At 42.3% G+C, this 22,931-nt stretch overlaps 1 protein-coding gene across 3 annotated transcripts in view; it reads right to left on the reverse strand.

Annotated features, from left to right (window-relative positions):
* Positions 1-16,946, reverse strand: part of DOCK1 (dedicator of cytokinesis 1) — a 620,618-nt gene extending 603,672 nt beyond the window's left edge. For 2 of the 3 annotated variants that reach the window (XM_075000462.1, XM_075000464.1), the window contains exon 1: positions 16,829-16,946. In XM_075000462.1, coding sequence (XP_074856563.1) covers positions 16,829-16,874 — 46 coding nt within the window. In that variant the 5' untranslated portion in view covers positions 16,875-16,946. The remainder of the gene's footprint in view (positions 1-16,828) is intronic. The other variant, XM_075000465.1, reaches the window with a different exon arrangement.
* Positions 16,947-22,931: the final 5,985 nt, after the last annotated feature.

Genomic DNA, 22,931 nt, shown 5'->3' on the forward strand with positions numbered 1-22,931 from the left:
CTGAAAAAAAAACCTCTCACACCTCTATTCAAAGGAAAGCAGACGAGCTGGCTTTTATATTCAAATTCAGCACATTAAGACGTGGTTTGAACCGGGATGGGAATTTTCTGAGTCATTGTAGGGGTTTCTCTGCATACTTGGCTTAACCTAATTCTTGACCTTCTCCCCCCCACCCCACTCTCTGATTTGCTCACCTTGATCTTTTTTTTCTGATTTGTCCTCCTTGATTACTGTTTTTGGTTCTGTAGTAACAGAGAGGAAGCCGTGCTAGTCTATACACTATCAAAACAAAAAGCAGTCAAGTAGCACTTTAAAGACTAGCAAAATAGTTTATTAGGTGAGCTTTCGTGGGACAGACCCACTTCTTCAGACCATAGCCAGACCAGAACAGACTCAATATTTAAGGCACAGAGAACCAAAAACATTATTGAGTCTGTTCTGGTCTGGCTATGGTCTGAAGAAGAGGCTCTGTCCCACGAAAGCTCACCTAATAAACTATTTTGCTAGTCTTTAAAGTGCTACTTGACTGCTTCTTGTTTTGAACCTATCACAAGTGAGTGAGCACCTCCACCCCAACAACCTAACCTTGAACAACAATCAGATGTTTATGCACCACATATTCAAAACTGTTTTCAAATTTCATTTCAGGACCCCATTTAAACGTAAGACTGTCTATATTCAACAACTTCAGAGTCATCTGTTGTTACTTTTAGCAGCAGTGCTGCAAGTAAACATATTTCAGACAACAAAGTATCAGTATCAAGCAAAATATTTCAATCATCTAGTAAAACCACCACCACCACACGTGTTTGTAGTATGGACCATCAAATACCAACAAGACACCACAGATGAAAAGATTGCCCAGTTCGTTTAAGCCACAATTTTTTTGCACTGTAAACAATCAATATCTCTGTTGACATGGTTGAGTCCTTATGACCAGGCTATACTCCACCTGGTAGAGCAGACATTGGTGGAAAGTTGCTAGATAGAGTATACAAGAAAAAAAAATGAACATTATGCAAGAAATACTGAGGGGAAATTTGCCAGTTTAAGCTCTGGTAAAAGGCACAATGTACACAATGAACCAGTAACATGTGCCTGTGTGATAACAGAAGATGGGTTGCATATTTTTCAGAAAAAATAGATACACTGGGAAATGCCCACAAAATGGAATATTTAAAGTGGCAGTAAAAGCTGTAAATAAACTGAATAAAAATTCAACTGTCACATACACAATTTTGTCACAGACAATGCTCCAAACCTTGCAAAGATGAGAAGATACTTAGAAGAAGAGAAGGATAGTCCTGAATAACATGTAACTGATGCCCATTTAATGCATCTATTAGCCAAACATTAAGTACATCTTCTCCAGGAATAAAATCTCTCTGAAGTCACAAAATACTTCTACAACAACCATTTTGTTTCAGCTTCAATGAAGAGAGCAGGAGGATCCAAACTAATTCTCACTCAAGATGATGGATGGAATTCTGTGGTGCACTGTTTTGAACAAGAATGTTGTTAATTTCTTTGTTACTAATTGGTCTAGTCTCATCAAACTTTGTAAAGAAAAGCATGATTCAATAGATGAAGTATCTCATCCAAAGTAGAAGATGAGAGGTAGATATAGAAGTTTTAAGGACATTGTATATTTAGGCTGTGTCTACACTTACCAAAAACTTCGAAATGGCCATGCTAATGGCCAGATCGAAGAATACTAATGAGGAGCTGAAATGCATATTCAGCACCTCAATAGCATGCCTCCAGTTGCAGCACTTCAAAATTGCCGCATTTGCTCCTGCGTGGCTCATCTACACTGGTGTCCTTTTCGAAAGGACCCCACCAACATTGAAATCCCCTTATTCCTATCAGCTGATTTTGAAGTGCCACAGCCAGCAGCATGCTAATGAGGTGCTGAATATGCATTTCAGTGCCTGATTAGCATTCTTCTATCTGGCCATTAGCATGGCCATTTCGAAGTTTTTGGTAAGTATAGATACAGCCTTAATGTTCTGAGGATCTGTCTGTCAGTTAAGAAAATTTTAAAAAAACACACAACGGGAGGAGGAGGCGTAAGGACATCTGTCCTTAATCAGGCCCTGCCAAACTGTCCAAAAAGCTCCTCAGTTATCTGTGATCACTGCTATTGCTCAGTGGTAGAGGGTATATATATGTTTGGAGTTCAGTGGCCATGCAAGACCTTTAATTAAAGTACCTGGTCCCAATTCAATCACCAGCAGTGCTAAAGCAAAGAAGTCCTTAGCTCCCTTGGAATCTTATAGAATGACCCTCTCACTGGTAATACTGACACTATGCTGGAGAAGAGGAGGCAAAAACATCTTTCTTGAAATGAGGATGCACAGAGAAAGCCCAGGAAAAAAAAAAGAAAAGAAGATGGTCTTGCACAGATGCAGATTACTGAGCTTCATGTAGCTGTAATACAAGAACGATATGTGGCAATCAATCTTTTAATAATAGGGTCAGGAGAATTCCCCCCACCCACCCCTCCACCTCTGAGGCAAGGAACGAAAGAGAAAGACTACCAGAGCTGACAATACAGATAATGATAACGGTCTTTTCAGCATCAAGCAGCACAGAGTTCTTTTAAACCAAATTTTAAATCAAGCAATGTTAGATTACAAATACTATTTTAAGGGCAACTACTAGTATGAGATATACAGTACCAGCTTTTACAAGACTGCTAGAAGCCAAAAAAAAAAAAAACCATTGAAAATTAAGGCCCTAGTCCTGCAACCAATAAAGTAGCTATGTAACTGTAACAGTAAGATTGCCACATTCATAGCTTTAACATACACAAATTCAGTTATCTGCAAGCAGGGGGATCACTGAGCCCACCACAGCAGCAGCTGCTGGAGATGAACCGCTCCTCTCCTCCCCCTTAAGAGGGGACCTCCCAGAGTGAAGGAGCAGCTCAGCCCCAGCAGCTGCTGCAGTGGCAGGGCCAGGTGATCCCCTGTCAAGATTCCTGTCATCCCCCATAGGGTAAAATGTTATTCGTAAAATTCAACATTTGCGAGAGTTCCCAACACCGAACCCGTACAAATGTTGAGACCCTACTGTACACATAGGCTAGAAGTTACACTAGCACTACAACATCAGTGACTGAAATGGTGTTTTATTGTTTTAAGAAAGGCTTAGGCCTTGTCTTCACAGAAAAAATATGCTCTTAACTCAATGTAAATCCTAAGAAAGACAAGGGAGTTTATAATTTTCACAAATGTTGAAATAAATCAACTTGAGAATTCTCACAAGACTTAGAAACTGCTTTCCTGGCTGTAGGATTTTTACCATGAGTTAGCTAACTCAGTTGAATATGCACATTTTTTCCTAATGAGCACACAGGAAATGAACACAAGTCCCATTGACTGCAAACACCAATGGAGGAGCATAGCTTGGCAGAAGTATTTAACCTTTTTCCACTTGTATAAATTCAAATGTTGAAAATGGTGTTGGTCACAGATATGATACAGATCATTTACTTTTCAAGTGTGTGTGTTTTGTTAAGGTTATTAATGAGATTCTGGACTTGCTTCTTCCAGAAAAAAATGAATACTGTAAATGTGAAAATTCTTGTTTTTCAGTAAAATCTGAAATTCTACTAACAAGTGGGAAGCTTAAGAAACAAGTATAAAATGTTCACTTCAGCTATTTAAGACTATATAAATGGGAACAAAGTTAAAAAGATGTTCTTAAATCATTATTTTTATCCAGCTTTGTAGGAAGCACTTTACGGCTATGTCTACACGTGCACGCTACATCGAAGTAGCTAATTTCGAAGTAGCGACATCGAAATAGGCTATTTCGATGAATAGCGTCTACACGTCCTCCAGGGCCGGCAACGTCGATGTTCAACTTCGACGTTGCGCAGCCCAACATCGAAATAGGCGCAGCGAGGGAACGTCTACACGCCAAAGTAGCACACATCGAAATAGGGATGCCAGGAACAGCTGCAGACAGGGTCACAGGGCGGACTCAACAGCCAGCCGCTCCCTTAAAGGGCCCCTCCCAGACACACTTCCACTAAACAGCACAAGATACACAGAGCCGACAACGAGTTGCAGACCCTGTGCATGCAGCATGAATCCCCCACTGCAGCAGCAGCAGCCAGAAGCCCTGGGCTAAGGGCTGCTGCACACGGTGACCATAGAGCCCCGCATGGGCTGGAGAGACAGCGTCTCTCAACCCCCCAGCTGATGGCCGCCATGGAGGACCCAGCAATTTCGACGTTGCGGGACGCGGATCGTCTACACTGTCCCTACTTCGACGTTGAACGTCGAAGTAGGGCGCTATTCCGATCCCCTGATGAGGTTAGCGACTTCGACGTCTCGCCGCCTAACCTCGAAGTTAACTTCGAAATAGCGCCCGACGCGTGTAGCCGCGACGGGCGCTATTTCGAAGTTAGTGCCGCTACTTCGAAGTAGCGTGCACGTGTAGACACAGCTTTTATGTCAGATAACTTAAACCAAGAAACTAAACCATATACTCTGGAATGGGTCTTGATTTGACCGGGGGTGGTCATTACTGTAAGTTGCCTGCTTAGCATTATATTTCTTGTATTCAGAAAAATCAATTGCCATGGTCACCCCAAGACCAAACAGAATCTTCCACAGCCTCCTCACAAAAAATACACTCAATGCAGTTCAAGCACCAAGAAAACATTTTATGCAGAGGCTAATTCAACAGATACTTTAATACATTCTTCAAAATTCCCACAAATGTATCAGGCCAATCCTATCCACGAGACACGCAGGTAAGTTTTTATACTGTAACAAAGGAGAGGATACATGTAACTGATACCCTGGTGCTGCAGAATCTAAAGTTACTGCTATTAATATTTATAAAACATATATTACTGTATTGCAACATAAATTCCTCTCTCTTAGGGCTAAGGGAACAGGTACAAAAGGCACCACTGAGAAGAAATAAGATTGATTCCTCTAAAAGAGTTTCATATAATATGTGACTGTTAAATTTGTAAGTACATTTGCCTTTTTATAGTTTCTCTTTTTAAACTGAAGAATGAATTATATTGCAACCATATCCAAAATCCTGAGAGGAGTTGAGCATTCTTCTTCAATGTGATTTACAAGAGCTCAGCAACTTTCATGACTTGTCCCAAGCAGAGAAATTCTGAAAGCTAATCATGATCACCTGCTCCATAAGACACTTACATCAATGGAAAGATCCTCACTGGCTTCCAGAGACTTAGAAGAGACCTTATTTACTTCTTGAAATGTATTGCAAACTTCTGCATATGGCTATCAAGAATTAAACTAACAATACTTTTTCCTACTATAGTCTCACAAAATAATTACAGATGTGAAAGGACTTTAAAAACAAGTCTTTGTGATTATTTACACTGATAAATAGGTTTAGAACACTAATATCATAAGTCTTGTTTATGATAATTATTTTTAGAAGTTCTCCCTGACAGCGCCTCGTAAGGTACACATCTCATTTTCGTGAGAGTCCCAAGAGAATTGCTGGAATGCAATGTTGCTTTAGCACAGCACAAACAATAAAAAACACAACACTCAAGATAATCTAACAGAAAGCACAGAGAGCAATTGCAATTTCAATAAGCTATTTAAACCAAGAATCTCCAAATGAAGCCTGGCACAATGTCCTTGACTCACCTCAGACTTTACTAGCACACACACAAACAGTAGCACAAGGAGTAAAGTGTCAGCCTTAGGATGCCTAGGCTTGTATCCATATTGCATCTTCATGCTGAACATTTCAGGTGTATCCTGTCTTGGCTTTTGGAGAGGTACCCCACCAGCATAAGTTTAACTATCCTATGTGACCTCTCAGAGAACTAACCTGAATTTCTGGAAGGATGCGTTCACTGTAATAATATTTTCCATCTGTGATGAACTTTTTCTTTGTGACATAATTCTGGGAACCCATGAATAAAAAATCATCAGCTCTACAACTGAAAACTATAAGAAAAACCCACACATGCTGACAGTCAACACCTTCCTGTTGATCACCTAGTTACTTAGGTGTCAGTCAAAGCCCCAAGCCTTATATCAACAATCTTTCTCCTTCTATCTTAAATGGGAATGCGTTACTCAGTGACAAGAATAATAATAGAGAGGTAGCTGTGTTAGTCTGTATGCTAACAAAATTAAACAGCAGTCATGTAGCACTGAAAAGACTAACAAAATAATTTATTAGGTGATGAGCTTTCATGGGACAGATCTGAAGATGTGGGTCTGTTCCTCACCTAATAGATTATTTCGTAAGTCTTTAAAGTGCTACATGATTGCTCTTTTGTTCAGTGACAGGAGTTGGACTGCTGAGGTTTCCATGCTTTCAGAGTGCCCTGCTTAGTCAGCACCCACACTCAACATATCCCTACACTTACTTTGTAGAACTAATATGCAAACACTCAACCATTTCCCCAGCTGCCAAAAGCTTATGTATTGTGACCAAAGTATGTGATTAAACCATTTAATCACTCATACAATTAACTGCCTCATAATTAGCTCATTCCCTCTGTTACTAAAATGTTCCCACATACTTCTCATAACACACATCCCTGACTCAGTTAGCTGCTACAATATTCCACCCTGAGATCTGGCTGACTCCCATACTATATTGTCTTATTTCCTGCAAAGCCTTGTAAAACCTAAGACCAGCCCCATCAGTAAGTATGCCAAGATGTCATCAGTCACTGGCAATTTAAATAAAGATTTTCAAATTAAGAGGTTTTCAGTAAGGCACAGACATGCCTTGTATTTGATAAAATGAGACCTAATCGTTTATGTGAATAACCTATGTACAATACAGAAGACTATATGGTGCTCAAAGCTAACAGCTAGTATCCCTTACCTCAGTTAGCTGGAATGCTAACTGCAACACTAGTGTTTGTACTCACCTGGCCACAGACTATTAGATCAAAAATACGATGCCAAGAAAATGATTTATCATCATTTATTGGTCCAACAATCACAGAGCTAATGGATGCTCCCTGGTGAAATCTCACCTAGCTAGGCAATCACACCATTATTCAGATTATGACGCGCCACATCAGGGAAGCTTCCTTCACCGTCTTCTTTCTCCTTGAATTTATTAAAGTGGCCAATTCACTCAAAGAGCACAATCAGAGGGATAAAAAATTATGCAACTGCAGAAGAACTATCCATGCCTTTAGACTATTAGGTATTAGAGCAGACTGCCAAAGAACAAGTAGAGACATGAAAGGTAGCCCAGGCTGAAAGTATGAACCTGGGATTAAAACGTAAATGGACCTGCAAATACTTCACCTCTCTACCTGTTTTCCACTCTGTCAAATGGATATAATGATCCACTTATCTCAGTGTTGTCAGAATTAAATATGCAGGTGTTTTGCAGCCCAGAGCAGAAAATGTTTTCAGTTTCCCTCTCTCTCTTACCTCCCACAAAAGGGCAAGAAAAAATTAAACATGAGAATTTGGCACTCCTGAACGAAGGCACACAGAGCAGCATCTCTGCTCATCAGCTCCTAACACAAGCCTCGAAAAATCTATTCAGTGCTTTGAACATACAACCATCCTTAAGATTCTAAATGTTACATTTGCCGAGGGCTAAGATGAAATAAATCGTCAGCATGATTGGTGTGGTCTCTGCACCTTATCACAGTTTAAAATCCAAACAGAAAGAGTCCAGAATATTAGCAAAGGTCCAGTGTATTTGGAAAGGTCTCTTCACTAGATTTTTTTTATTATTAGTTGGGACCACAATATGTCTACACAGCACACTAAATCTGAGCTTTGACTAAGCTCCCGCCCACCCTCATCCCCACTCCATTCACGCACACAGAAACTGGCCTGATTCAGGCCCACGGACCATGCTGGGAAGATGAATCAGAATCCAAGTGCCACTATGATGTGGGTCAAAGCCTAGGTATTATGCACTGTGGATGCCTCTCCAAGCTGGATCATATCCAAATCTGGTGGACAATCCACCAATATTATCCCATGAACCCTTGGGAGTGCTTTTCCGAATACTTCCATTTAAACACTTCCCAGTTACATTCCAAGACACAAAAGGAAACTGTTGCAATGTAGCTGCTTGATGTTTAAACCTTCATTTCTATGTGAACTGCTCAACTGGAAACACAAGTCAACATGAAGAAATTATTCAGCATCAAGCACATGGATAGATGGTCAGAGGAACACAGCTAGATTCAGATTATACTCCGGTGCAAGCCATCCATGAAGTCCGACTTCAGCAAAAGCAGAATAAATGATAATATCTACAAAGCTGTATTTTAGTGGTTGACAGCATTGGGAATCAAGCAGATAGCAGAGCTAAGTGGAGAGCGAATGAAGAGGCTAAAGAAAGATTACCGCAAATTCAAATACTCCAATGGCAACACTGAGAACTCTGCATTTTTATGCTCTTTTATGAGGAATTCAATCAAGTACTGTAACTAACGGCAAGCACCAGCCGCACAATAGTGCATGACAATCTGACAGCCAGGGATGGCACATGTAAAATACATCAAAAAAGTCAAGGAAAATAGGGGGAGAAGGGGAATTAAGAAATAATTTGCCATACCATCTCGTTTTGTTCATCTTTAACTGACTTGCGCTGAGTTTGGTTATTGTGTTGTATGTTTTGATGTCAGCTGACCTGGTTTGCTGGTTCATACATTACGATTTAAATGTGTAAAATAAAGTGTTGCATTTGTATGCAAGACTACAATAAGAAAATTCTGTTCTACATAATGTTAAAAGCGGCACAAATTTTAACATTTATCAGCCAACTCTCAACAAATCTCATAATTCATAATTGTTGAAACGTATTGCAGAATTCTGCATATGGCTATCAAGAAGTAAACTAACAGTACTTTTTCCTACTATAGTCTCACAAAATAATTACAGATATGAAAGGACTTTAAAAACCAAGCATAATTCATCCCTCAAGGTTTTTAAGTCTCGGCTTGACAAGGTCCTGGCTGGGATGACTTAATGGGGGTTGATCCTGCTTGAAGCAGGGGGCTGGACTAGATGACCTCCTGAGATCTCTTCCACCCCTGTGATTCTATGATAATAAAAGTTTGAAGCCTATTATCACAATAATCCATAAGCTATGAGTTTTAGTACATGGCTAATGTTTACAAAATGCATAGCCTCACTTCACATTTCTTGCATGTGTTTATACAATTCTCAATATACAATACCAATACGGGCTAAAAAACCCCAAAAGCTACACCCATATTCATACTCAAAACAACATCAAATATAATTTCAATCCTTCATTTCAAACCCATTAAGCAGATATGAGCACAAAGTATCCCTTATTTCTGCTAAGGGTCTGGACTCTAGACCCAGCACCATTCGTGCCAGATGCATTGTTTTGCTGTATTTACCAATTCAGAAATACAGCAATATTTTCAGTCCACTACTGACAAAAAGAACACAGCAGGACACAATTCTTCAGTTTGCCCTGTTTCCAAATGGCTTTGGAAGGCAGCATCAACAGGATTTAAATCTATCAAATGCATTCTACCACCTTCCTAAAGCTATTGAGTACATGAACCTTCTTTCTGCAAGTCTTCTGAAATCAGGGTAGAGTTTCACAAGTCATGGATGGCAGCAGGGAATAAGAAGGGTTCCCAAGAACAACCGTGAACATAGCAAGTCCACTTATAACAGTGTCTTTTGGTGGGAATAATATTCCTGTTTACTCATGATGGCAAAGTTCTAGTTCTCAGAACACTCTGGTATCATGCTCCCTGCCAATTCATCCCCTATTAGCTATCCTCCTGGGGTCAACCAGGACCTGCAAAATCATGGAATCTTTTGCAGTTTAGGTACTCGTGTTCTTTGCAGCGTGAAAACTATCAGCATGAGTCCTATCAATTACCCTGGTCCAGTTTGTAACACCTGTTCTCTCAAAGCCAGGAATTATTTCAAGAACAGTGTAATGCCCAGCGCCCTTGAGCGCAGAGAATCCTGATCACAAACCTCTGACACAACAAGCCCCGCTGTTGATCTGCCAGCTCCAAACTGGTCAGGAACACACCTGCAGCAGAGGGGGGTAGTCTGCCTCAATATAACTATAGCGATCCACATCTGCCTTGGCATGGCCTCCCTCATATAGGTACTGTGGCACTGAAGGGTAGGGGCAAGCTGATCATGGACCTCAAGAACATCTGCTTCTTCAAGGAAAAGTTCTGGTCATCCCAGGTCCACATGGTGATACGATCCCATCAGTCTGGAGCCCTTCTCCAGGAACACGTGTCTACATAGTGGGATTCTGCAGCTAAGGCAATGAGCATGAGCAGCATCAGCTTAGTTACAGGTGGCAGGTTAGTATGCCCTCCCAAAAGTTGCCCTTAGCAAGCTAAAAACTGCCACTCGAATGCCCACTAGCATCCTGCAGCTGCTCCATCTGATTCCCAGAACAGGATTGTCAGTGTGAGGTATAATTCTTCCACCAGGTTATGATCCGTGTCAATGGCTCCAGCTGCTGCGAGCACATGGTCATAAAAAGTCTCAGCTGGAAGTGATAGTTGGTTAAAGCCACTCCAAATACTTCTGGACCAACTCCAGCAGGAAGCAGACAGAGCAGCTCCCCCAAAACCCAATGAATCAACAGTACAGAAGCTAGAGCAGATAAGGGCACTAGCAACCCTGGGATATGAGAATATGTACCCAAAGAAGATGCAGGTTCCAACGAAGGTCTGTGTAGTGCAGCATGGACACACCAGCATGGTTGCGAGGCCTACATTTCAGCACACTGTGGATGCTGAAGTGCAGGCTTGAAAACAGGAATCTGCAAGCATGAATCATGCAGACTCAGATTTACTAGAAGACTTACCCTGAATCTTCCAAGACAGTTCACCACCCTTAGTTCCTCTTCTTAGCACATGTGAGGGAAAGCTCAAATCAAGACAAAAGAAACAAAATTACAGTGCCTACATCCAGAATGAAGGCTAGTGTGTGGTGAACTGCGTAGATGTGTTTCAAGATCATTTGGAAGAACACCAATGATAAGACATGAAGTCTCCAGACCCCTGTGAACTCCTACTGGGGTGAAGAATGCTGTATTATCCACCTGGCTGGCTGCCTACCTGCCCCACAAAGTTTACTGTAATTCAGCTGTATTTGCTTTATATATGAAACTCAGCTAAAAGATTTGAGAGGAGAGAAAAATCTAAAGTTAAGATAGGAGATGTGGGGTGAGAATGAGGAAAGCTAACCTCATTAAACTGTAGGATTGCTGATCATAACAGTGGTTTAAATTATGCTCTCTGTTAACCCAATAATGATGTACAGTCTGTGAAGAGACAATATGTTCCCCAACACACATTCCAGGCCTGACCTCTTCCTGTAAGAAGTGCTATATTCCTGCAGGAAATGAAGCTGAGTCACACTTACAACTGCATTCTGTGATAATATGTATAAATGGCATTGCAATGCCTTTCACATAGAGGCAGCAGTTTTAGTTTGTACATACATTGGATATTCAGCGTAGTTTATAAATCTCAGATCAAAAGATTAGTAGAGCAGCAGTCCCATTTCTGGATTATATCCGTATCATACAGACTCCACTACCCTTCAGTACACATACAAAGAATAAATTATTGAGAAACATATGAACACAGGCAGTAAGTTTCTGGAACTTGACATATTAAAAACACTTGTCACGTACAGAAGCATACAACTCAAAGAAAATACCTTCCTGAGCTCCCATAACTGCAAAAGAAGTAATAAACAACAAGCAGATGTAAAGAGCGTATCCTACCATTATTGATGGCTAGTCTCGCTGACGAGTGCACACATAGAATAAAAGTAAAATGGTTAAACATTAATTTAATATACATCACTAAAAGCAACTGCAGCTGAATTAACAATTTCACTGATAAAGTGATGGATGTTCCTGTTTTACTCTTAAATAATCAGATCACACTGTTCCACAATCAATGGTATTAGCAGCATTTTCCAAGACAGCAAGCAAGTAGTTCGACTGTTTAAATGAATTTTTTACTTCTTTGATGGAAAAGAGGCAACTGAATCAGAAAACTCAGAACAACTATGCTTCATCCATCATTTTCCGCAATAATTCCATCAGGGTCTCCTGGATGTCGAGCGGCTACATCACATGGGTAGAAATAAAGAACATTCAACTAAGATTAGAAAGGAAAAGAGAGAATCAGAAGAAATGGAAAAGAGGTGAAGAAACGAAGAGAAGATACGAGAAGAAAGATGTTTCAAGATTCTTTTCCCGTCTGAGATCTTTAATGTACTTAAGTCAGTTAGTAGAGCCACTTTCCTCAAAGAAATCTCAGTGGGAATGCTATTACTTTTAACTAGCTTTTCCTTGCACATAATTTTGGTAAAAAATAAGATGCTCATTTTCATCCACTGATTTATCCATGAACAGATGTGCATTTAAATGGGAAGGTATTTGCTCTCTTTATGAAAATTTTCATTTTAATAGCATACTCCCATAAATCAAGGTTACTTCTCACTAACACAAAACTAAGATGCTCAAACACTTTTTAAAATGTTTCAGAAGTACTGTTTCCCAAACATACAAAATCTGGCAAGACACAGAAGCCTCCTAGTTTAATATACAAAGACATGAAAAACACATGTAACCAAACTGAATACAGTAAATCATTTTAGAAGGAAATTCAGTGATGCAGAAAAAAAGATATTAATCTGCAATCTGTTTTGAGAGCCAAATTTTAACAGTACAGTGCAGGCACATGAAAATGTCTATGTTCACTTAGCATCATCTCATTTTTCTTCATAACAATATATGTATTTTCAACTCCCACACCCTTGAAATTGACTAGAGAAGAACTGTAGCTAGTGATCATCAACACTAGCTAATCCTGGGAGGAGGAGGAGGAGCAGGGAGAAGGCGAAGGGAGAGAGAAACAGGAAACTGTTACACCAAATAAAAGCATGAGGTTTTTCTAAGATCACTAGACAATGGACTAAACTTTTTAATATTAAGGAATATATAGATACTGAACCATTCTGCTTCAGACTCTGAAGTAATTTATAAAGAGATAAAACTCTCTAGGTTTAACACTACAGGTTGAACCTCTCTAATCCAGAACTCTCTCATCCAGCAACATCCATAATCTGTCATGATTTCAGTTAGCTGGATGACCACTTATAACGGATGTGGCCAAGTTTCTCTCTATGGTCCCATAAAGTTTGCTTTCAGCTACTAGGCCTGCCTCTGTGTATTCTGTGCTGTTATGTGTAATTTACCCTTAAATAACTTCTAAGAGGCCAGTAAGCAGTGGAAATGTTGGTAATGCTGCTAGGAAATATTAACCTCCCATCATCTAGCAAATTCTGTCCTCTGGAACTAGTCAGGTCCCAAGGAAGTTCAACCTGTAACAGGTTAGCTAGTTCCAAAATAATTATGTCTTTCATAAACACCAAAAACAGTATTTGGAGTTTCAATACAGCGTAGTAAGATCTCTAAAATGAGACAGTTTCCCCCAGTGGATACCAGACTTTAAGAATTTAATTTCTATCTCTAATCCTGACCCTCTACTCTACTGCATCCCCAAAAGTAACCGAAAGACATTACTTTGGCTCCTGGAATCCAAGCTCTCCAGATTCCTCTCCCAGTTTTTAGCCTCTTAGCAGGCCCACTATTCCAAAAACTAAGAGATAGAGCTTGTAGTTCAAACTTTAATCTGCCCATTAAACATCACTAAACTACTCCATATTTAATAGATTTTATATCAGAGTATGCAAAACATGGCCTGCAACCATGCCATGGCCCAGCAGGAGCCTCAGTGAAGATCCCTGCCTTCTGCACCACCACATACCGCTCAATGTAGTTGGCTACGGAGACTAAATGCTTCTGAGTGCTGCACGGCCAGGGGGTTGGGGGGAGGCAGTAAAGGACTGCCTGGGCCATGCCTGCAGTGCAGGCAGCATGCAGAGGGCCCCCCCAAGGGGTGCACGGAGCTCACAGAAGCACATCTCCTGCAGGTGACCACTGAGTAGTGTGTGAGGACACAGCAGCCAAGGAGGCAGCCGGAAGGTCCTGCTGGGCTGCTGGCCAGGAGCTACCTAGAGAAGTACCTCCCTGCAAGAGACCGCACCCGGCACCTCATCCTTTCCCTCCCACCAACACTCAGCTCCCCCTCCTGTACTCATACCCCCTCATGGAACCTGCACCCTAATACCCTGCCCCAGGTAACCCAAACACCTACACCCTCACGCAGGCCAGAATTCCCTCTGCACCTATACCCCCTCCTGGACCCTGTGCCCCAATCCCCTGTACCAGGGCACAACTCTATCCCAGACCCTGCACCTCTTCCCACATCCCTCCTCCAAATCAGAATCTTCTCCAGCATCCAACACCCCCTCATGGACCCCACATCTCCTCTATTAACATCATAGAATCATAGAATGCTAAGACTGGAAGGGACCTTGAGAGGTCATTGAGTCCAGCCCCCTGCCCTCATGGCAGGACCAAGTACTGTCTAGATCATTCCTGAGAGACATTTAGACTGATAGACTCCCATCATGGAAGACTGTGGCCCTTGACCAGTTACCAAATTCTTTGAGTGCCCCCTCCATCAAAAATCACTGTCCATCAGTGTTTTCTGTAAGCTGAGAACTTGGGTGGCCACCCAAGAGAGACACAGGCACCTCCCAGTTTATCAGCAGAGTGCCCACAGCTGGCAGAATATATTTCTAGTGGTTGTGTGCATCTGTACATGCCTTTATAATTTACTCTGCCCATGAATGGAAAATTAGAGAGAACACTATTAACCCTCCCTTTTAAGTATCCTCAACAACTATGACTTTTCCAATTAAACAGACAAGATTCTGTCTTCCAAACTTTACATTAACTGCACTTCACTGCACATTAGCAACAACTGAATTAACTGTCCATGCTTTACCATTAAGCTTCACAAATGCACTTGGTGATACCAGAGAAGAAATAGAAAAAACAGGATTAAACTTTGTTGTACTTGAGAAAGACCTTACATAAAATTCACACTTGACTATAAATCAGTAGTTTTATACTTTATAACATCTCTTTAATTCATCCCATTGTGCCTAAAAATCTTACAAACAATACAGACGTGAATTTATATACCATAAGATCTGAAATATTTAAATACATTTGAGATGGGTTAATAGTCCAGCAACAGCCTTAATTTTTCAATTTCTTTTTTTACTTTCCTTATAATCGAAGGTGTGTATAAGGCATATCTCCGATTATTATCTGGGTATTAAGGGTCTACTACTTGACCAGGGTCTAAAGACAAAAACAGGTGACATTTTAAGATCTGTGCACTATCCAAAACAAACCGCTGAAGGTCACTATGTTCCTCCCCAATCTCAGAACTTCATTCTCCATTACATATAAAGGTTCTTCAAAAAAGTAAATAAATGCAAAAAGGTTCAGTCACTGAACCAGTCAAAATAAAATTCATTTTCCTATTTGAAAGCAACATTGCTAAGAGCATTTGCAACTTGTCTTCAAAACAATCTTTCAAATTAATATTTTCAAATGGAATTTCAGGTTTTATATTTCCTTCCTCCTGAGAAACACTCTTACTTATGCAAGTAAGATATAGTCTGCTCCTATCTACTTATAGCAAATGCTTTTGAAATTCAGGTTTGTGGTTATCTGAACATTCTTCCAAAACAGTGCCCTTATTATACAGATGTCCGAATTAAAAGCCAGTTGTAGTTCCTCTCTCTCATTTCAGAGGAACAGAACAGGTGAAGACAGAAAATGAGAAACAACTAAATAGTGTTTTCTGCAGATGACAGTGCCCTTTTCTCTCTCTATACCCAAATCTTGCTTCTGTTAATGTGGAATAATAGAGTGAGAGTGCTCAGTGTTGTCAAAACGTTCATTTGTGCAGGGTAAGCCCTATAATTGACACACCAAACATTCATGAGTGGTTTTCCTACCTCCCAAGAGAGAGAACCTGAGGCAAGTAAATACCCTCTAAAATGTGTGGGATCAGTTCAAGAATTTTACATGTTATTCCGCCATCAGGAGCAGAAATCGATTGCAATAAATCTGAAATAAACCGTCTAACAACTGTAGCCCCTTATACTCATGGAACATGGAGCCCCCAGACGTGAGTGGGCAATAAGCCCCTTGTTTGCAGCATCGTTCCCAAACCAGGCCTTTAGCTATTCAGCGCTGCAAACCAAAGGGGGCAACAAACCCCTCACACACTGACGACAAAGCGAGTTTTGTTGGCAGCGCGCAGGACTCGGAAGCCCCTGCAGGGAGGCGGCACAAAGAGTGAAGACCAACTCACTCGGGGCGCCAGCCTCAGCTCCAGAGCGCTCCTGCTCGGTGCAAAGGGACACACACCAAAGCCAGGCTCGTCCCGGAGGAGGTCGGGACCTGAGACACGTCTGAGGCGCTGGTGAGAGCCCAGCCAACAACTTCGCAGCCCCGGTCCCAGGCTGAGAGGGACGTTACTTAGCAGCGCGGCAGGACAAGCCCCTCCTGCCGAGGAAATGCGAGTCCCAATGGGAGCTTCAGGGAAGTGGCGGCGGCGGCGGCTCCCTATTCCCACCCCCGCCCGGCGAGGCCTCTGCTGGAGGGAACAGACGCGTTTGCCCCGCGCCTCCTCCCAGCCCAGCTCTGGGGGCTGCAGCAGCAGGCTTGGGAGGGGCAGGGAGCCCCCGGGCAGAGCGCGCCCGCCGCAGGCAGCGGGCACAAGGGGAGCGGCTGCAGCAGCCGGGGCCGCGCGGGGCGCAGGCAGCGCCGAGGCGGGGAACAAACTTGGGCAAAGTTTGAGGCGGGCGGAAGGAGCGGGGTCCCGGGGGCGCAGGGGAGGGGAGAGCCTCACCCACGCCGTATTTCTCCTCCCGCTTGGTGGGCACCCAGCGAGTCATGGCGCGGGGGAGCCGGGCCGGCGGCCGCTGAACCGGGACGGGATGCGGGGACGCGGCTCCTAAGCCGCCATTTTCCAGCCTTGGGACGGGAAAAGTTTGCTCCTGCGGATGGAGAAGTCATGTGGTGCGGGCGGAGTCAGCACTGGGAGTCCCAGCCCCCTGCGAGCCCGGCTGGAGGAGCCCGGCATCCTCCGGCACCGCCGGCCGTGGGAGCGGCTGCGGGCAGGAGCCTGACTCTTATTGCGGCCGCGACCCCAGCCCGCCTCCCATTGTCGCCACAAACCTCGTGCCCTAAAAATCAGCCTACCCTTCCTGCCCCCGCCCCCCATGGCTGTCCCATCCCCGTCCCCTCGGGAGCCTGACTCCCCGTCCTGCCCCCAAGGCATCCGCCTCCCGCCCCAGCCAGACCCCACCTGGCCCAAGAGCCTCTCCATATTTCTGCATCTGCCCCATCCCACCTGCTCTTAGGAACCCCCCCTCCCATTAGTGACTCCTGCCTGCCCCAAGAACCCAGCCTCCCATTGCTTCCCCCCACCCAGACAACCCTGCTCTCAGACAACCAGCCTGCCCCAGCCCAAATGAACCTAGGCCAAGAAACTAGGGAAAAAACGGTGCTGAAACTCAAGTCCTGCCAGCAGCTTCAGCTGCAGGATCCCCAGCCCTGCCACTGGAAGCCAGCTGGGCACAGAGGCAGCTTCAGCCACAGGGCTGGTGGGGAAAGGGCTGGAACGCGGTTCTGGTGTGTTCCCCCAGAAAAAAAAGCCCTGTGAGAAATCAAGTTGGTGCTCCTGACCAGACCACTCTGTCACACAGAAACCAGAAAAGACAAGTTAGATGTGTGTGGCTGTTGCCAATTTTTGTCCCCCTACTAATACTGTCAGAAACAGAACGAGTGTAGCTACTGTATCAAACAAACATTTCAAAAGCAAATCTCCATTTGACCTAGAGAATGAGGAATGCATTAGCCCACCAGAAGTGAATGCTGGTTCCAGACACATAGTGGTCAGAATAGTGCAAATTTTAAGCCTAAATAAAGAATGAGTTACTCTTGCTGCACAAGTACTTTATGGACCCTGGCAAACGCAGGTGCATGAGAACCACAAACAGGAATTAGTTTGGATAACTTCTATGGCCAATTTTGTAAAGGAAGTCACACTAGATGATTATAGAGGTCCTTTCTGGCCTTGGAGAATATGAAATCCAGAGCCTGCACATGGATCTGCTCTTGGCCTTCATAGTCTCAGGCATGGTTAGAGAACATGTATTGCCCCTTCTGCTGCACTAAATAATTCTGGGTTCTGATGTATCCTTGTGCACAAATGTCACAAAGATCCATTGACAGGTTGTGCTTATGCAAAAGTACACAACAGGATTCAGAAATGTATCCTGCGGTAGAAGCATTCACACTGGGTCCCTGTTGGTGCCATGTAGTTGAGTAATGAGGATGAACACTGGAAGGATCTTGGGGCCTGGTCTACACTAAGGAACAAAGTCAATCCCAGATATGCAATTCTAGCTATGCTATTAACATATCTAGAATCAATGTATCGAAATCAGCTTTCTGCCTTAGTGTAGATAGGAGCTCTTCAGGTCCACGACAACATCCCTTACTCCATGTGATTGCATGGAGTACCAGAATCGACGGCTGAGCACAGACAGATTGATATTGCCTTGTCTTCACCCACGTGGCAAAATCAAACACTGGAAGATTGACAACGGCTCAGTGATCTTCCCCTTAGTATAGACATACCTGGGTTTCAATTTGCTCAGGGACCAAACTATAGTGAGCTGAAATAGCTAGATTTCATCTCTTTAAGCTTTCCAGGGTACAGGGTGTTTCTTTTTTACTTTTTTGGGATTTGTTGTTTTACACATCATTCATGCTGCAGATCATGTTGGGATGCAAACTTCTTTTGGCGCAATTAGAATGGCTAGATTTCTTTGATGGTAGAGTTTGGTAAGCAAGTTGCCACATTTGTCCTTACTAGGAAATCAAGCTGCTCTCACCTATCCTATCTGTGGAGAAACTGATTCCTTTTAAGGTTCATCTACACTGACACTGAAGCAGGGCACACTTCTGTTTGCTCACCTCAAGCTAATACATTAAAAATAGTGTAGAATTGCAGCACAAGTGGCAGCTCAAACTAGTTACCTCTCAGACCCACATGGTCAGATGGATTGAGATCTAGACCTGCTGTTCAAGTTGCAACACCTACACTTATTTTTAGTGTAGTAGTTTGAGCCAAGCTAGCTTGAATCTCTCTGTGCAGCTTGGGAGCTTGCTCCCAGTTGCAGTGTCATTTTTTGTTCTTCTGAGAGGAGGTGGACGAGTTATACAATGAGCCTGTGTTTTTCCTACGTGTAAGCAGTCTGTTTGCCTCTCATTCTCTATTCTAAAATTAAGATCCATCTCTTTTCTCTCCAGAAACAATGTTCCTCTGCCATATTGTTCTCCAAACCAACTGCTAAGGATAATTGAACCTAGTATTTTAGGATGAGCCCTAATCCCTTGCAGGGGTCAGATAGGAATCTTTCCATTCAGTGCATTTTTTGTGGAGTCATCTCCTAAAACTTTATTGCCTACAACTGTTGGGGCAGGCATTGGTCCAGACTTTGTGTGATGCGCATAGCAATCCATTCCTACCTGTTCTTTCCATACTCCCTCCGTTCCCCCATCTTGGTGCTTTGTTTCCAAATTCAGACATATGCTGCACCATAATATAGATTCAACTACCTACAACTACCAATGACTAGGCTTGAGAACCTGAGTATCATTGCTCTTTTAATTAACACAAGCCTCTTTAATTCAAAGGCTATTACAATGTGTTGAACCACTGTACCCTTAGGCATTATTCCATGGGGGGGAGGAGATCAAAAGTTTTTTTAGCAGCAGTCTCGGCTCATTATCTCTATTCTGCAGTATTGTGTAACTTTGATTTAAGGGATTTATACATTGTAAAATGAATCATATCAAACTGAAATACTGAAACAACAAGGGCTTTTATTCCATTTAGTGTTTATCTTTTCTTCCATGCAAATGAAAATAAAACAAAACATAAAACAGAAATGTAGAACAACACTAGTATTTATGGATAAATAATTTTGCAATGCTCTACAGTCTAGATAGGTTGTTTCTCTAGTAAGTCTGCATTTGTGAGTGGAAGCTACAGAAGAGGTTGACATCTGAAGGCATTGTCAAGTAGCAGCTGACAGATTTTCAAAATTACTGAGGTAGTAGTCCTTTCTTCTAATGGCCAACTCTCTAGCACTAATATAACATCCTTTTTAACATTAACTCCAAGAGTATCTGCCACTTTTATAATATCATTACATCTGCTGTTTGGATCTGCAGGTTTTTTATAAATAGACCACATAAATTAACAGATAACTCCTCTAGCAGTAATATAACATCCTTTTTAACTTTAACTTCAACAGATCTTCATCAGCACTCACCACCAGCAGTATTTGAAATTCTTGGCAGAGGGACTGGGGACATCTTCTGAAAAGGATGAATAGAAACAGATCTGTTAGTCTGGGTCAAAAATCTGTAATACATAAGGATACCATATAAATCAGGGGTCAGCAACCTTTCTGAGGCAGAGTGCTGAAATTTGACCTTTTGACCTCTATGTACGGTCTGAGTGCCAGTGATGCTTTCTAAAGTTACCAATAGTCCTACTTACAACAGCTACAATTAGTCAATTAATTAAGGTGCAGAGCTTTACCGTTTAGCTGTGGCTGGTGGCAGGAGGGAGAGCCATTGCATGCAGAAGTGCAGCTGGCAAGTGCTGGGTGCAAGCAAGCTGAGGGGGAAGAAATGGGCAGCCCTTGGGAAGTAGGACCTCCACACACCTCGTTGGAATTAACTGCCTGCCTGAAGGATGGTGGCAGTGGTTAGTGAGGCAGCAAGACAGGGTAGAAAAAGAAAAGCAAGAGAGCTTTTCCATATTCCAAACAGTGGGCAGAGGTAGAGGCAGATGAACTAAATAAACCCTGCCCCAGGGGAATGGAGGGCAGAAGAGCTCAGTCCCTTTCCTGGGGGAGGTGGAAGCAGAGAGGCTCAATCCCTGTCTCTGGGGATATGATGGCAGGCATGAGGAGGGAGAGGGGCTCAGTCCCTGTCCCTGAAGAAGGAAGGGAAGATGGCAGAGGTGGTGGGGGGTCAGTGGGGTTCTTCTCCTCCTCCTTCTCAGGCATCTCACATTCTGGTCTTTCCACAGCAGGTCGAGGGCTGAGGCCCCACTGAGGCTCCAGCCCCAGGCCTGAGCTGCTGCAGAGGTCCCACAGCTGGGGATCCATCCCCATGCCACAGCAGAGGCTCTAGAACAGGGGCTTGGCCTCAGCATCATGCTCCTGTCCCCTTATCTGCTGCGTGGGGGGCAGGAGAGGTGAGGCTGAGCTCTGGCCGGCATGCCACCCAAAATTAGCTCATGTGCCATGAGCAGCATGAGTGCTGTGGGTTGCCAACTCCTGATATAAATGTACCAGCATAATGCACTTAACTGCGTACAGCTACAGAAGGTGGTTGCTTCTTCTGCTTCAGTTAAATATCACAATTTTTGTCAACAATTATTTCACAGCCTATGCCCATAGGTTCATTCAGTGCTTGTGGACAAACTAAATATGAAATGACTACCTGCATAATGAAGTCCCATGGAAGATATGATTCCCTGGAAGTGGCATGGGAGGCAAGTAGATTCCTAGCTTTGCATAACTGTTTTGATTGTTTACTTCTAATAAAGGTATCGTGATAGAAATTATATTGTTCCCCGACTAAATAAGATTAATCAGTTTTTACTGCTTGCAATGAATGACCTCTATGTTCAGTAATTTTCTATTTTGTCCTCTGAAGAATGGCTCGCTCTGCAGCTTTATTTGACTACAGAGATGGTAAGAGATGTTCATACTTGATTAATACACTTTTTAATTTTGTATCTTAGTTTTAAAATACTGTTGTCTTTACCCAAATGCACATATCAATTTACATGATATTGCACAACATTTATGCATTTAGTTTTAATGTGATACACGTGAGTAGTCACGCTGAAGTTAGAAGCTGAGGACCACTGTCAACTGGACAAGTTAGAAAAGCCTGTGATCTGTGTTAGTCTACATCAGGGATGATCAGAAAGAAGCAATGATGCACAAATAGTTTCATGTTGGCCTCCCATCTTGCCTTCATAGAGCCTAAGTTTTTGCAAAGCAGAGAATACAGACCAGCACCTAAGGCTGACTATGCTTCATACATTTCTAAGCTGTGTCCATGGCTTTTGAAAACTTGGCCATCAACAAATTACATTCATTTGAATAGTTTGTATTTCAGAGATATTCAATAATATTTTTCTAATTTGAAATTCTTCCTTTTTTATCCTTACAGAATTATTTGGTCTGTCCAGTGTATACATTTATGTTCCCTTCACCAACAGAATAATATTTGGGATCATTGCCATAACATGTACAAAGAGTAAGCTCTCCCATTTGGCAATAAAAATATTTGGATGAACTAATTGAATGATATGATATTTTTAAAGGAGCAGAATTCATCCTGTGAAGTTTGTCTGTCAGCTGAGAGCAATGTGGTGTTTAATATCTTTTGAATTGGACTAAATAAAATAATATATCTCATTTCATTCTTTTGTTTCCCAGTCAATGCTTACTTTCTTTTTCCATTGAGTTTTGATATTTATTGACTATGAGAAGATTCTATAAATATACAAAAGTGGATGGTTTCTTTTTAAAATTGAGAGGGGGAATGAATCTAGCTATTATTATTTCTCTATTTAGCTTGTCCATATTTTATCCTTAAAGATATAACCTGGTTGTATGTAATGAAAATAATTTTGTTCCATGGGTTGTATTGTTTTTGAAGTTAGCTTGTTTTAGATTATTATACGGAAGTGATGTGAATGAGGACAGAAATGTGATGAGTTTGATGTCAAGTACAAATTTGAAGGTCTCTTAGTAATTAGGGTTTGCATAAGCATTTCCAAATGGAGGTATCTTTGGAAGTAGGTGTACACCAGGGCCATTGCCCATATTTCAAAGTTCTTGTGTCTT

The sequence above is a fragment of the Carettochelys insculpta genome, chromosome 7 (assembly GCF_033958435.1).
Source record: "Carettochelys insculpta isolate YL-2023 chromosome 7, ASM3395843v1, whole genome shotgun sequence".
NCBI lineage: Eukaryota > Metazoa > Chordata > Testudines > Carettochelyidae > Carettochelys > Carettochelys insculpta.